General features: G+C 35.2%; 1 protein-coding gene across 1 annotated transcript in view; it reads left to right on the forward strand.

Moving 5' to 3' along the window:
- gsk3bb (glycogen synthase kinase 3 beta, genome duplicate b) overlaps positions 1-15,642 on the forward strand; it is a 50,739-nt gene that overhangs the window by 21,247 nt on the left and 13,850 nt on the right. The window contains exons 4-6 of the mRNA XM_056456592.1: positions 13,592-13,702; positions 14,682-14,812; positions 15,359-15,465. Coding sequence (XP_056312567.1) covers positions 13,592-13,702; positions 14,682-14,812; positions 15,359-15,465 — 349 coding nt within the window. The remainder of the gene's footprint in view (positions 1-13,591; positions 13,703-14,681; positions 14,813-15,358; positions 15,466-15,642) is intronic.

Here is a 15,642-nt window from a genome sequence, read left to right on the forward strand (position 1 = left end):
ACTGACTACGTTCACATGGACATCAGTAAAAGTTATGTGCCTTAATCTGATTAAGACAATAATATAATTACGTGAAGTGCTTTTTGAATGTTGCGTCACCAGGCTATTCACGTTTCCTGCGGAGTCTCATGTAATTTTGGGTTTCAATTTCTCGACTTTAACTGCAGTTTGGCAGTTTAACTTTCACTTATGAACATTTCATTCATGCCCCCGTGACAAACTGGGGTATTAGATGCGAATATGAAGGACTGGTGGAAGAGTGTTGCTTTTATTGATACCGCACGTCAAATAGAACTGCATTTCGTGATGTGTGTGTGTGTGTGTGTGTGTGTGTGTGTGTGTGTGTGTGTGTGTGTGTGTGTGTGTGTGTGTGTGCGTGTGTGGTCCTTGACTGACAGCCTGGTGTGTGGATCTTGTCACAAAATGCAGTGAAAAGTCCTACATGACTGTAATAGTTTGATTGTGCTATTTACTTCAGTAATGCCAGTAATATATGCATACTCCACGTCTTAATTCTATTTCTGTTAAGTTCAGTTATGACTTTAGTCAGATTAAGGTGATGAAAATCTGCTGTTTACATTGTAGACTCTTAATCAGAGTATTGTCTTAATCATATTAATATCATATTAAAGTATTGTTGCCCATGTAAACATACTCAATGTTCGACTCAATCACACCATCAGGGCTCTGCGAACTTGGCTTTGCGAAGCAGCATTTTCTGTATGTATGTACATCAAAAGCAAGTATGCTATGGCTCACGCTTATTGACAGTGGAAGATGATTTACAATTAGTCGGAGGGGTGCCTGGGGGGACGTGAGTGAAATTGGACAAACGTGAGTGAAATTAGGGGGGATGGGGTGTGATACTGCACGATACTATGAAAAAATGCGATATGCGATTTTTCTTAAGATATAACACACCATTAAGATGCAATACACCATTTTATAAGATTTTTTAAAAATCATTTGTTATGATCATATTAAAATAAACAAGTAATAGATATTTTTTCTGAGAACGTTAAATCTAAATAAAACTGTCAAGGTGCAATCATTTAGACTTTAAAACACCACGATTGACTGAAAACCTCAGTGGAAATCCAAATTTATTTTCAGCCCTAGGCTCACATTACAGTACCCACTGTAGAGGTGGGGCTTAAGATAGGAAAGGCCTCGTCTGATTGGTCAGATTTGAATGAACTACCACTGTAGCACACAAATGCTTGGCACATAAAATGAATTTAATTTAGAGCATTTCCCTGCAATATGGTTATTGCATATAGAGTTGAAGTCAGAATTATTAGCCCTCCTGTATATTTTTCCCCAATTTCTGTTTTGAAGATTTTGTTTAATAACTCATTTCTAATAACTGATTTATTTTATCTTTGTCATGATGACAGTACTTTATATTTGACTAGATATAATTCAAGATACTAGTATTCAGCTTAAAGTGACATTTAAAGGCTTAACTATGTTAATTACGCAAGTCAGGAGTCATTAGACAAATCATTGTATAACAGTGGTTTGTTCTGTCGACTATCGATAACAAATGGGGGCTAATAATATTAAGGGATCTAATAATATTGACCTTTAAATGGTTTTAAAAATAAAAACTGCTTTCATTCTAGCTAAAATAAATCAAATTAGACTTTCTCCAGAAGATAAAATATTATCAGAAATACTGTGAAAAAATCCTCGCTATATGTTTAACATAATAATTTGGGAAATATCTGAAAAAGAAATTGACAGGAGGGCTAATAATTTTGACTTCAACTGTACTATTATCGCGATAACAATTCCTTCTCGATATAGTATAAATATACAGTAGATTTACTGTATACTAGAAAACACTGGGATGTGTGCCCTCCAGCATTGACCCGTAGATGGGTTTTCTGGTAATCCTGCAAATGCTCCAGGGGCAAAAACCTGTCACCACAGTGGGCAATAATGACAGCTTAGTGGGACGCTTTTGACTGATGGCAAAGATAAACTGTTAAAGCGGCCCTATTTTTACAGTATGACAAACTCTGGCTCCAACCGAAGGAACACTATGTGTATTAGAGAGTTCACTGAGTTTAGCTCTATGAGAGTTCAGGCTTGCCGTTTAACATATAATCTATACACAGATCACACAAATAGGATCAGAGTCTTGTCAAGGTCGTGTAGAATTACATACAGTACACAAGAGACGTTTTTACAGTCTTATGTTTTAACTTGTACAAGCTGCAGACGTCAAAAAATCAACCGCTGCTTTCTTTTCGAGAGCGAACCGCAAATGTAACCCGAGTATATTCATGTTCATATATGCATAGTTTGTGTGAGAGGGCCACGTTCATGTATAAATATAGACCGCAGCCTCATTCTTTGGTTGTGGTTTGGAGAATGATTGGGGTTGTGAAACCTAAGAGTGTTTTTAGGGTCCGTTTCCTTGGCTGTTGTTTGCTCTTATGTTTTAGATCGAGTGAATGCAATTGATGTGTCACGCAATCAGAAAGAAACGCAATTAAGGCTCTTTCTGTGACTAAAGCTATGTTTAACGATACTTATATGGATAGATGTATGTTTTCTTTTTTGCTGGCCTTGGAAAGAAGTGTATATTTTGACTTTTTAAAAAAAATATTAGCTTGCCCTACGATATATTAAATGCATTTTAAGCCACATATTTTACCGGCCACTTTATTAGGTACACCTGTCCAACTTCTCATTAACGCAAATTTCTAATCAGCCAATCACATGGCAGCAACTCATCGCATTTAGGCATGTAGATAACCGAAGTTTGCAGAAGAGCAGCTCTAAACGCACAATATGTCGAACTTTGAGGCGGATGGATGGACATTTGGATGTTAGGGTCAGAATTTGGCATCAACAACATGAAAGCATGGATCCATCCTTGTATCAACAGTTCAGGCTGGTGGTGGTGGTGTAATGGTGTGGGGGATATTTTCTTGGCACACTTTGGGCCCATTAGTACTAATTGAGCATTGTGTCAATGCTACAGCCTACCTGAGTATTGTTGCTGACCATGTCCATTCTTTTATGACCACAGTGTACCCATCTTCTGATGGCTACTTCCAGCAGGATAACGCGCCATGTCATAAAGTGTGAATCATCTCAGACTGGTTTCTTAAACATGACAATGAGTTCACTGTACTCAAATGGCCTCCACAGTCACCAGACTCAATCCATTAGAGCACCTTTGGGATGTGGTGGAACGGGAGATTCGCATCATGGATGTGCAGCCGACAAATGTGCAGCAACTTCATGAGGCTCAATGTCAATATGGAGCAAAATTTCTGAGGAATATTTCCAGTACCTTGTTGAATCTATGACACAAAGGATTAGGCAATTCTGAAAGCAAAAAGGGGTCCAACCCGGTACTAGTATAGGTGTACCTAATAAAGTGGCCAGTAAGCGTAATGTTTGAAAGATAGGTCTCGGAAAAGTTATTTCAAAATAGTACTTTATGCTATCTTTGCCATGATGACAGTAAATAATATTTTACTGGATATTTTTAAGACACTTCTATACAGCTTAAAGTGACATTTAAAGGCTTAACTTATATAGGTTAACTAGGCAGGTTAGGGTAATTAAGTTATTGTATAACGATGGTTTGTTCTGTAGACTATAGGAAAAAAATATAGCTTAAAGGGGCTAATAATATTGTCCTTAAAAATGCTGTTTAAAAAATTAAAAACTGCTTAGCCGAAATAAAACAAATAAGACTTTCTCCAGAAAAAAAAATATTATCAGACATACTGTGAAAATGTCCTTGCTCTCATTCATTCATTTTCTTTTCGGCTTAGTCCCTTTATTAATCTGGGGTCGCCACAGCGGAATGAACCACCAACTTATCCAGCACGTTTTTACACAGCGGATACCCTTCCAGCCGCAACCCATCTCTGGGAAACATGTCCTTGCTCTGTTAAACATCATTTGGGAAATATTTAAAAAAGAAAAAAATGTATGTGCATTATCAATAATGAAAATGTGTATTATGATCAATGTTTTTGCAACATTGTTTAAGAAAAAGTTTATTTGAAGATAATTAGATTATTTAAAATACTTATCTTATTTAAGAAAAAACAAACACTACAAATAAAAAGTGCGATATTGGTTAAAAATGGTATGCAAAAATATATATTTGTATTATCAATGATACAGACGTGTATTATCAATATGTTTGTAATATTAAGAAAAAATATTATTTAAGATAATTACAAATACTTAGGAAAAAAACAAACACTACAAGTTAAAAAGTGCAGTATCTGTTAAAATATATTATGCAATATATTTAAATGATGAAAACATGTATTATCATTATTTTTCCAATATTATTTAAGAAAAGGTTTATCTGAAGAATATTAGATTATTGTAAATACTCATATTATTCCAGAAAAACAAACACTACAAATGAACAGTGCAGTATCTGTTAAATATATATTATGCAAAAAAATGTGTATTATCAATGATGAAATGTGTATTATCATCAATATTTTTGCAATATTAAGAAAAATATTATTTGAGATTATTAAATTTTTTTAAATGCTTAGATTATTTAAGAACAACAAACACTAGAAATGATAAATGGAATATCTGTTAAAATACATTATGTATTTAAAAACGTGCATTATCAATATTTTTGCAAATAGAAAGGTTACAAAATAATTTTAATTTTATTTTTTCTGGATATAGTCTTATATTTACACTTTTTAACATTTTTGTATGTAATTTTTCATTAAAAAAAAAGATTTCTCATCAAAAAAATAAAAATAAAAATCATCAGAACAATTAGTGTAACACAGCTTATTGTTTTTCATAACAAAAATGATGAATAACATATTTAAAAACTCTATTTTAACTTCACACTGCAGCAACAAAGTAATTATTACCATCCAGTTTAAATGTTTTTCCACTGTCCTTCAAACCAGGTTTTTTCACCACGTTATTGAAATGCATAAAAAATAGATTAAATTTTACGTACGGATGTTGTTTCAGTGTTACATAAATCATATTTATCTTACAGTTATTGATGAAGGACTATCATTTTACCCATATACTGGTAGTAGATGCTTTACTTGCATCTAATATTTTCTTTATTTCTATTGATGCAGACACTAAACTAGGACATTTAGGCTTGACCCCTTACTTATTTTATTTTATATTGTCCTGTTAACAAAATTTGTATTTTTGAGTGAAGTGTCCCTTTAAAGACGCACAATGACACCAAAGCAAGCACATATGAGAGGCCGCAGGGTGTATGGATACTCTTGAGTTATTTTTTTTTACACAAAAAAGGCAGAGCTTCTCTTTTGTAACGAAGACAAAAAGGACGACATATCGAGAGCGAGAGATAATGTGTAAGGGAAACGTTGAGAGCTTGTAAAAGAAAAGGAACTGTACAGAAAGTGGGATGCTGGCAGTGAATGGCCGGTAGTGATGGACTGAAGCATCATTATGGGCTGATGCATTTTACACTACAGTGCTTTGATTCAGGAACCAGTCAAATCTGGGTTATTTTGTACTGTACCATGTTTTTATGCATTGGGAATGTGTGCATGTTGCATAACCTGTGGGACACATTTACAGTAAAATAGCATAGATTTAGCTATGTGTGACTATAGTTTGAGCAACAAACTTTGTTGTTGGTTGGTAAAGCTACTTAAATTAGCATGCTGCTATCATTACTTGACACGTTGCTAACGTGTTTCAGCGATTTAGCATGTTGCTATAATGTTGTAAGATAGACTTTTATGTTTCTAGCATGAATTAGCATGTTTCTATGATTTAGATTAATCTTTATGTTTCTAGCATGAATTAGCATGTTTCTATGACATATTTAGATGATTTTTTATGTGTCTAGCACAAAGAAGCATGTTTCTATCACATTTTTAGATAATTTTTATGTTTCTAGCATAAATTAGGATGTTTCTATCATGTTTTTAGATTCATTTTTATGTTTCTATCATGTTTTAGATAATTTTTTATGGTTCTAGCATGAATTAACATGTTTCTATCATGTTTGTAGATGGGTTTTTATGTTTCTAGCATGATTTTAGGTGGATTTTTATGTTTCTAGCATGAATTAGCATGTATATATCATGTTTTAGGTGCATCTTTATGTTTCTAGTGTGAATTAGCTTGTTTCTATCATGTTTTTAGATTCATTTGTATGTTTCAAGGATGAATTAACATGTTTCTATCATGTTTTTAGATGCATTTGTATGTTTCTATCATGAATTAGCATGTTTCTGTCATGTATTTAGATACATTTCTATTTCTAGCAAGGATTAGCATGTTTCTATCATGTTTTAGATGCATTTGTATGTTTTATTATGAATTAGCATGTTTCTGTCATGTATTTAGATACATTTCTATTTCTAGCAAGGATTAGCATGTTTCTATCATGTTTTTAGATGCATTTTTATGTTTCTAGCATGAATTAGCATATTTACATTATGTTTTAGATGAATTTGTATGTTTCTAGCATGAATTAGCATGTTTCTATCATTTTTTTGGATGTATTTTTGTTTCTAGCATGAATAAGCATGTTTCTATGTTTTTAGATTAATTTTCATGTTTCAGGCATGAATTAGCATGTTTTTATTGTTTTAAGGTGCATTTTTATGTTTCAAGCATGAATTAGCATGTTTCTATGATGTTTTTAGATGAATATTTATGTTTCTAGCATGAATTAGCATATTTGAGGATAGTTGCTAGGTTTGCTAGTGATAGCTAGATAGCTTGATGAAGGTCTAAAGATATTGAACTGGGTGAATGTTGGTTAAATGCTCTTTAGCATTTACTGTTTGAAAGTTTTCACCGCCTCAATGAAAGTCTATTTAAATTTTCCCAGATTTGTTTGTGCATAAGTAAAACTGTAAGTCAGATCTGTTAAAAAAGATAAAGCCTAAATATTCAGATTAGCCTGAAGGTCTGGTGTGAGTTTGGTGGTTGTAACTTGACAGTTCTAGGAGGAGATGCGTTAAGAAATTTGATCTCAGATTAAAAAGAAAAGCTTTGTCAAGCCAACATAATTAATCTGTTTTTTCTGCATGATCCATTGACAGTTCAGAATACCTCCTTCGGATAAAAATCAGCCTACTATTCATTCAATAATTCTCCTTCGGCTTAGTCCCTAATTCAGAGGTCGCCACAGCGGAATGAACCGGCAACAATTCCAGCATATGTTTTACGCAGCGGTTGCCCTTCCAGCTGTAACCCAAGACTGGAAAACACCAATACACTCTTGTATTTACACACACTCATACACTACAGACAGTTTTAGTTTATTCAATTCGCCTATCCTGCATGTCTTTGGACTTGTGGGGGAAACCGGAGCACCTGGAGGAAACCCACACGAACATGGGGAGAATATGCAAACTCCTCACAGAAATGCCAACTAGCCAAGCCAGGACTCTAACCAGCGACCTACTCATTATTACCTATAAAAATCAAAGGGTACCAATTATGCCCCTTTATACATGATGTAAAATAAGTCTCTGATGTCCCGAGAGTGTGTATGTGAAGGTTCAGCCCAAAATTTTGTTTAAAAATATCTTTAAAACGGCCCCTTTTAAGCTTTGATCCAAATTGTGGTATTTGAGTGAACTGTCACTTTAAATTCATATAAGATTGTGCTGTTTTGAGGGCGGAGCTACAAAGGCCCATGCATCACCATATTGGCAGATTCAAAACAGGAGTAAAGCCACGGTCCAACTAGAGTTTGAGCATGCGAAAATCTGTCATATGGCACTGTGAAATGGGGCAGAATAAAACAAGATAATTAGACATTGATAAAGCATGCGATCGCTCTATAATGTACATTTCTGTACAGAGAGGTCATGTCACCATTCTGAGGGATGTAAACAAAAACAATGGTCCCAATGTATTTCCTGTTTTAATTTTTTATTTTCTATAGCTACCAAGAATCCAAAAAGAGCCACATATTAATAAATAATGTTATGATAGTTGTTTTAGCATTAAGTTCTGATTGAATCGCCTCTTGTTACAGTTATGAAATAGTTTGATAACAAGTGGGAAATGTTCAAGGGCCAATGACACGACCACATTGAAATGGTCTATTGGTCTCGTGTGATGCCATTTGAGAGTCAGAGTTCACCAAGCTTGAACTCTTGAACACAGCTACATGCGAAAGTTGTCGAATGAGCTTGCATTTCCGGTCTGTTGCATTCGTATGCATATGAATTGAAGTCTATGAGGCAAAAGATCGGTGTGATCACAGCCTAACGTGATCTCTGTGACAAGCTGAAAATGTCAAAAGAAGTGGCTCAGAAGAAGGTTTTATGGATGGTTCATTTGCGCATCCTAAAACTCCTCATTCATTATGCCTCTTAGTCGCTGACAATATCTTCAGCAAGTAAAAACTCTAATGGCAGATGGCTGCTTCTCACTCAGGACTGTCTATGCTAATGAGAGCGAGATCATCATGGATGGGACTTTTCCCCTGTAATGACACATACAAAGGGAGAATGTCAGCCAAAGTGTTTCTGCAGACTGTTTTTATGAAGTGTGATTATAAACAAATAGAGTTATTTAATTTTTACCATTAGAGGCTGGCTATATTCACACACTGTTGCCACGCAAACCCCTTATAAAAATGATATAGGGGACCATATAGGCTCCCTATTATGCAAAATCTTACAGCCGCTCAAAAAAACACTATATATAAGCATAAATACAGCCACAATTTGAAGGAAATTGCATTGCCGCATTGAGAACTGTAAGTATGAGTTTTGTGTAATGTGTAGATTTAGCATCTGTGTCTGCATAAAGATGATTTACGACCTGTAAAGTGAGCGCCTATGCAGTCTCGTGGACAGACAGAGCTGTCCTCACCGGTTTAACCCTCCATTCCAGCATGGTGACATAGTGTCTGACCGGTGCGACTTCGTCCCGACGGCTACCCTGGTGTCACAGAAACAGGATCAGTTCAGTTATGTAACCCTGTCCAGACAGAGCACTCACCCGTTTACATACTCCTTTACTCACGCTTGGCATTGGAGCGGTTGAATCAAAGTTCATGGATATTAGCTGTCATGTCACCTTAGAGTCCAGAACAGAAGTGCAACCTACACTCGGTAGTGTGCATCTGGCAACAGGCCAACCGCATTTGCTAAAATGTGCAATGTTCGAGCACTGGCTGTTGTATACCACAATGCAATGTTCTTTTCTTGACATTTTTGGAACTCAACATTTAATTGGGCTGTGAAAAAATAAGATACATCTGTACCTAAGTAGGGATCTTAGTCTTAATGTTGATATAATTATATGTATATTGCATATGCATATTTGAGGGACATATTTTAATAAGTATTAAAGTACATACGCTAGTGTTAATTTCAACATAGGCTCATTCTGAAAACATATAGCCCCCTATATAGATTTCTGGAGATCACGAATTATGATCACGAATTATGTAGCCAGAGTTACATATGGCTGCATTTAATTTTTAAATAATTTTTAAATTGACGCCGTTCCTTTTTGCGCTTACCAGCTGAGCACTTACCTCAGTGTGGATGGATTTCCTGCTGTTACCAGTTTGTCCAGTAGCTCGCCGCGCATGTCAGAGGATTTGTGATACAGAGAGGAGTTGACTGTGGCAACGGGGTTTGAGTCTGATGAAGAACGGTTCCGGAAAGCTAGTAACACAGAAAAATAAAATAAAAAAATAAAATAAAATAAACAAGTAAATAACAGGGTAAAATATGAAAACATGGTAAAAAAAAAATTCAGGCTGCCAGGGCTTTTCTTTTTCTGGATTGCTTTTGAAAACACTGTCAGTTGGGTTTAGGAAAGTGGGTGGTCGGTCGGTCGCTTAGTCAGTAAATCAGTCAACAGTGGCCTCTGGTGGATTTACACGAGAAGAGCAGGTGCGAATGGCACTCACGAGAGAAATTTGAGATCTCAAAAAGCATACACAGCAGCCTCTGATAGATTTGCAAAAACAAAAACTGCACATCCTAAAAAAAAGCGTACCTCCTGGGACGTATTTGCCGATCTCCAGAAATGTGTATGGCGGTACATTTTCAGAACGAACCTGGGTTGGTTAATATAATTATGTTTTTAGCTACAAGTTTTTGCGTATGCATATTTGTGACGAGTAATTAGAGCATAGACTACTATTATCGGTGTGTTTTTATTATCAGTTATTATCATTTGATACTATATCAAGTATTTTAGCATGGTTCCATCAGTGTTATTTAAAATTATTATATTATATTATATTACATTATATTATATTATATTATATTATATTATATTATATTATATTCATTCATTTTCTTTTTGGCTTAGTCTCTTTATTAATCCGGGGTCGCTACAGCAGAATGCACCGCCAACTTATCCAGCATGTTTCATGCAGTGGATGCCCTTCCAGCTGCAACCCATCACTGGGAAACACCTATACACTCTCATGCACACACATACACTACGGACAATTTAGCTTATCCAATCCCCCTATACCACATGTCTTTGGACTTGTGGAGGAAACTGGAGCACCTGGAGGAAACCCACGCGAACACGGGGAGAACATGCAAACTCCAAACAGAAATGCCAACTGACCCAGCCAAGGCTCGAACCAGCGACTTTTTTGCTGTAAGGAGACATCGCTACCCACTGCGCCACCGTAACGCTATATAATATTATATTATACTATATTATATATTTTAAAATGTTACAATTAAACACTCATTTTCATTCATTGTCAGTACTGCTGTTTAATGATAAATCTTGACTATTCACATACAGAATAAAAGTTTGTATTTGCATAATTATTTCATGCACTGTGTATATTTATTATGTATATATTTATACATACATATATATACTGTATATAAAACGTTATGAACGTAAAATGAACGTTATATACATTTTGTTATATATATATATATATAATTTTATTATATAATAACATATATATGTGGATATATAATACATATATTACATATTATGTAAATACAAACCTTTATTTTATACACAATTCACAATTAATCTTTAAAAAGTACTAATTACCACTGAAACAACATCAAGAGCTAAGCCATAATATTAAAATGATATTTGTCATTTAGCATCCTCTTTTATCTAAGCATTTGAGTGTGTGCTTGAACAGCCAATCAAAGCTGACCTCAGAAAACACTGAGCCAATCACAGCACACACGCAGAGCTGATGTCACTGTTGTGAAGCAGGACTTGGCTCTGTGCCTTTGGAAGGTTAATTTTTCCGGCCACATTAAGGAGTTTATGTCTCTGGGGGGGAAAACAGAGAGAGAGAGAGAAATAATGACTGTTCAAATAGTCTGTGATGAGTCTCAGAACCCCTTTTCTCCCTAGAAGGACCACCGCTGATATCTTCCTGTTATCTAAAATGTCCCAGTGAATATGGGATTAGAATAATGGAGTGAATGCAAAAACCGTAGGGTAACATTACAGTATGATTCATAAGTCTGGGGACGGTAGGTTTTTATGTTTTTAAAAGACTCTTCTGCTCACCAAGGATGCATTTATTGGATCAAAAAAGCTATAAAATGAATAATATTGTAGAATAATATTGTATTTTTTATTTTGTATTTTAATATATCTTAAAATGGGCCACACAGTGGCGCAGTGGGTAGCACAATAGCCGCAAGATGGTCGCTGGTTCCATCCTCGGCTGGATCAGTTGGCATTTCTGTGTGGAGTTTTTGCCATAAGTTTTTGAGAAAAGCCATTATTTTAGGTGGCATATATATATATGTCCCTACAAAATCCTGAAGGGACTGATTAATTAATTAATTCATGTCTGTTCAAATCCGTCATAAAAAACAATTATGCAAACCAGTGTAAATTAGATTGGAGTCGATATTTAGTCATTAATGTAAAATTTGGATTATATGCATGTTCCTATGAAAAATATTTTTTGTTAAGTTAGTCTTAAGTGTCCCATGATCTTCCAAAAATCATTATAATATGCTGATTTAATTTTACACACACACACACACACACACACACACACACACACACACGCACACACGCACACACACACATATACACACACACACATATATATATATATATATATATATATATATATACATATATATATATATATATATATATATATATATATATATATATATATATATATATATATATATATACAGTCGAGGAAAATAATTCATACTACTGACAAATTCTGACTTAAAATTACTTTTATTCAAACAGCAATTTTTTTGACTAGAAATGACACCGGCTTCTCCCATATGTATATAAACGAGAAATATCACACGACTAGTAGTGCGATATGCACGGCACTGGTGGGTGGCGTATGTTGGCTAGAGGCCGTAGGCGGAGTGCCTTAGTGCCCCCCCATGACCATGTACAGCCATATCTCACTGCTACGAGTGTGATTTTGTGTTTATACAACAGTTTGTCTGCATAATTGTGTATATAAAAAAAGAAAATCAAACACGAGAGTCTAAAAATCATTTTGTATCAGGAACTACTTTCTTTTGCCACTCATTCACATCTGCAGCTGATGGTCAGATTAGCAAAAACTGTTGCTCATTCACCATTGTTACTTAAGAACTAGTATGTCAATGATTCTCTAGCGTAATGTGTAATATGAAGACAAAACAGGTGATTTTGCTCACATTTTAAGATTATAAGCCTGAACAACATGAAATGCCATCAGTCTACATAGATTTCCCAGTATTTCTCTGTTGCAATTGGGAGATCACAATAATTAACCCTGAAAAATCACTAGCAGATTACTATGGCATAAATACAGCTCTACAAAATACAAAAGAGAAAGATCGCCTTGTCATTACCTGTTCTGTAATGATTTGTTTAGCTGTAGTTTGAAACTTATTCAGAAAAAAAATGCAGTTTTTCTCCTCTGAGGACTTATTATGTGGTCTCTGTCACCATCTTGTGGTGGAACGTCAACCGTCTTTGCTCTGCTCTGTATGGCAGGCTGGCCGCCAATGCGATGAATCGTCGAAATTATAAATATTTAAAATAGGCACTATACTTATAAATAAACTGTACAGTTGCTATCTAAACAACCTACATTCTTGACTAAAAAAGCCTCAAAAGTACATTATGTTGTCCAACAGCTGCAATATTTGTCAAACTGTAGTTCTCTGCTTGCCACTCTTGTGGGCGGAGTAATACACAAGGGTGAAGAGGCTGTACTAGTGCTGATATTACTTTAATATATCATGGCTATACAACACAATCTCACAGCAATTCGTAACTTTTTGATTTAGTGGCTAATTCATACGAATTCGTACGATCGAATTCGTACAGTTTAGTACGATTTGCTCATCCGCCAATGACGGTTGGGTTTAGGGGTGGGGTTAGGTGCCATGCCTTCTTTTTAAAATCGTACAAATTCGTATGACTGAATGATTCGTATGATTAGCCACTAAATTGTCAAAACGTAAAATACTTTACAGGCTGGGCTATCTGTGGTACATTTAAAATTCACCCAAAGCCCATCATAAGCTTGCATATGCTTGCAACCCGTGATAAATCTAAAGAAGTTTTATAAATATCAAACTGCTAAACTCTTTTATTAATCTCTTGGTGCCCACAGAAGGATGAGGTGTATCTGAATTTGGTGATGGACTACGTGCCTGAGAACGTGTACCGAGTGGCCAGACACTACAGCAAAGCCAAGCAGAATCTGCCCATGGTTTATGTGAAGGTAAAATCACCTAATAGTATCACATTATTTTGATTTGTGATGAGTTTGGCGATGGTCAATCTCGTGGAATAAAGCTGCAAAACATAGTCAGTCAAGTCGGTCAGAGGCATAGTATATTGTTATTTATGTTATAGATTGTTAATACAGTATTTATGTGTTTTTACAGCAGAACACAAGAATTTAAACAAATAATGGCATATGTTTTGAGAATAGGCATTTTAGGCTGCAAATATATATCAATGATTATTTAATTAATTAATGTATGTTTAATTCCATCAGGAAAACCTGTAAATTATATTTCAAAATTGAATTGGAGTCAAAACATCCTTCATTTTGTATTTAGTTGTTAAAATAAAATTGGATTATGTGCAAGTTCCAATAAACAAAGTCATTATTGTTAATTGTTGACACATCTAAAAATAAATAGCAAAATGTACAACTTAACGTACAAGTAGTATGCAGTACTATGTAGTTTACAGCATTAGCTGGGATAGATTCTTTTGTCGTCAGAACAAGCCACAATTTGTTCAGTAAAAAAAGTCATATTAATGCATTATCTATTACCAAAATCACACCAAGCCATGATTTCAAACCATGTTTTTGTGTACAGTTACACATTTAATGGAAAATGTTGTAGGTCTCAGTATGCAAATTCTGCTGTTTTAAAATCCGCGTGAACTGGAAGTTGCTGAGACCTTAATTTCAGTATGTTGATGTACTACTGAAATGGAATATTAAGTAGGGGGTGGAGCTTTCTTTTTGCGCATCATTCCCTCATAGCAAACTAACGGTTAGACAGGGTATTAATATACAGTTGCTATTGAAGCCATCAGGTTGACATCAACAGAAGATTACCAAAACAAACTGACATTTTCAGTGAATTAACTTGCGCAGATTTTTTATTCACCTTAAAAATAATAATGTGAGCTAGCAAAATGATCATTGCGACTTAAAAGCCATTGTTTTTGTGTGTTTTTAGCTGTATATGTATCAGCTGTTCCGCAGTTTGGCGTACATCCATTCATATGGGATCTGCCATCGAGACATCAAGCCACAGAACCTCCTGCTGGACCCGGAGACGGCTGTGCTTAAGCTCTGTGATTTCGGAAGGTAAGATGGAGAAATGATGTGCTTTCATGCATGCAAAGATAGCAGCACTCGTTTATTACCAGATTGTGATTGAAACCTTGTAACGTTGCCTGAAGTTCAGCATTAGTGCTTATGATCTTAAAGTGATAGTTCACCCATAAAAGAAAATTCTGTCATCATTTACTTATTTTCCACTTGTTACAAACCTGTTGATACTTAAACAGATAGTGAAAGAGTTACGAAAGCACCTGATTTAGTTAAGATGCACCTGATTCACGTTATATTAACCCCCCCTCCCCCCAGAAAATTAACATTTAATGAATATTAAATTTTATTTGAAATATTCATTTCAAAATTTATGACTAAATTTAAGTTCTGTTGCTCTGCAGTTAACAGACATTTTGGATGTAGTTGCAGTGTTTTGCTGATGACGATAGTGATTATTGTTCAGATTATGGTAATGTGTCCAGTGATTTCATGTACAGTAGATCTGCGTTTGTGTAATTTCTGGTTATGTCTAATTCTCTTGCGATTGGTCTGTTTTGTTTCTTCTTCTGTGTCCTCCAGTGCAAAGCAGCTGGTGCGTGGAGAGCCTAATGTCTCCTACATCTGCTCCCGGTACTACAGGGCCCCTGAACTCATTTTCGGAGCCACTGACTACACTTCCAGCATAGGTATTCAATGCTGATTTATTCTGACTACTGTAGGCTGCACGTCATGATTTTGCCAAGTACGATGCGATCCTGGATTAACATCTAAATTGATCCTGGAGCATCATTTTTGTTGGAAAATGTAATCCATACCTATTCCCTACTAAACCCAAGCAGTATTCTTAAGGACACCTCTCACCC

Source organism: Danio aesculapii, chromosome 1 (assembly GCF_903798145.1).
Source record: "Danio aesculapii chromosome 1, fDanAes4.1, whole genome shotgun sequence".
NCBI classification, from domain to species: Eukaryota; Metazoa; Chordata; class Actinopteri; order Cypriniformes; family Danionidae; genus Danio; species Danio aesculapii.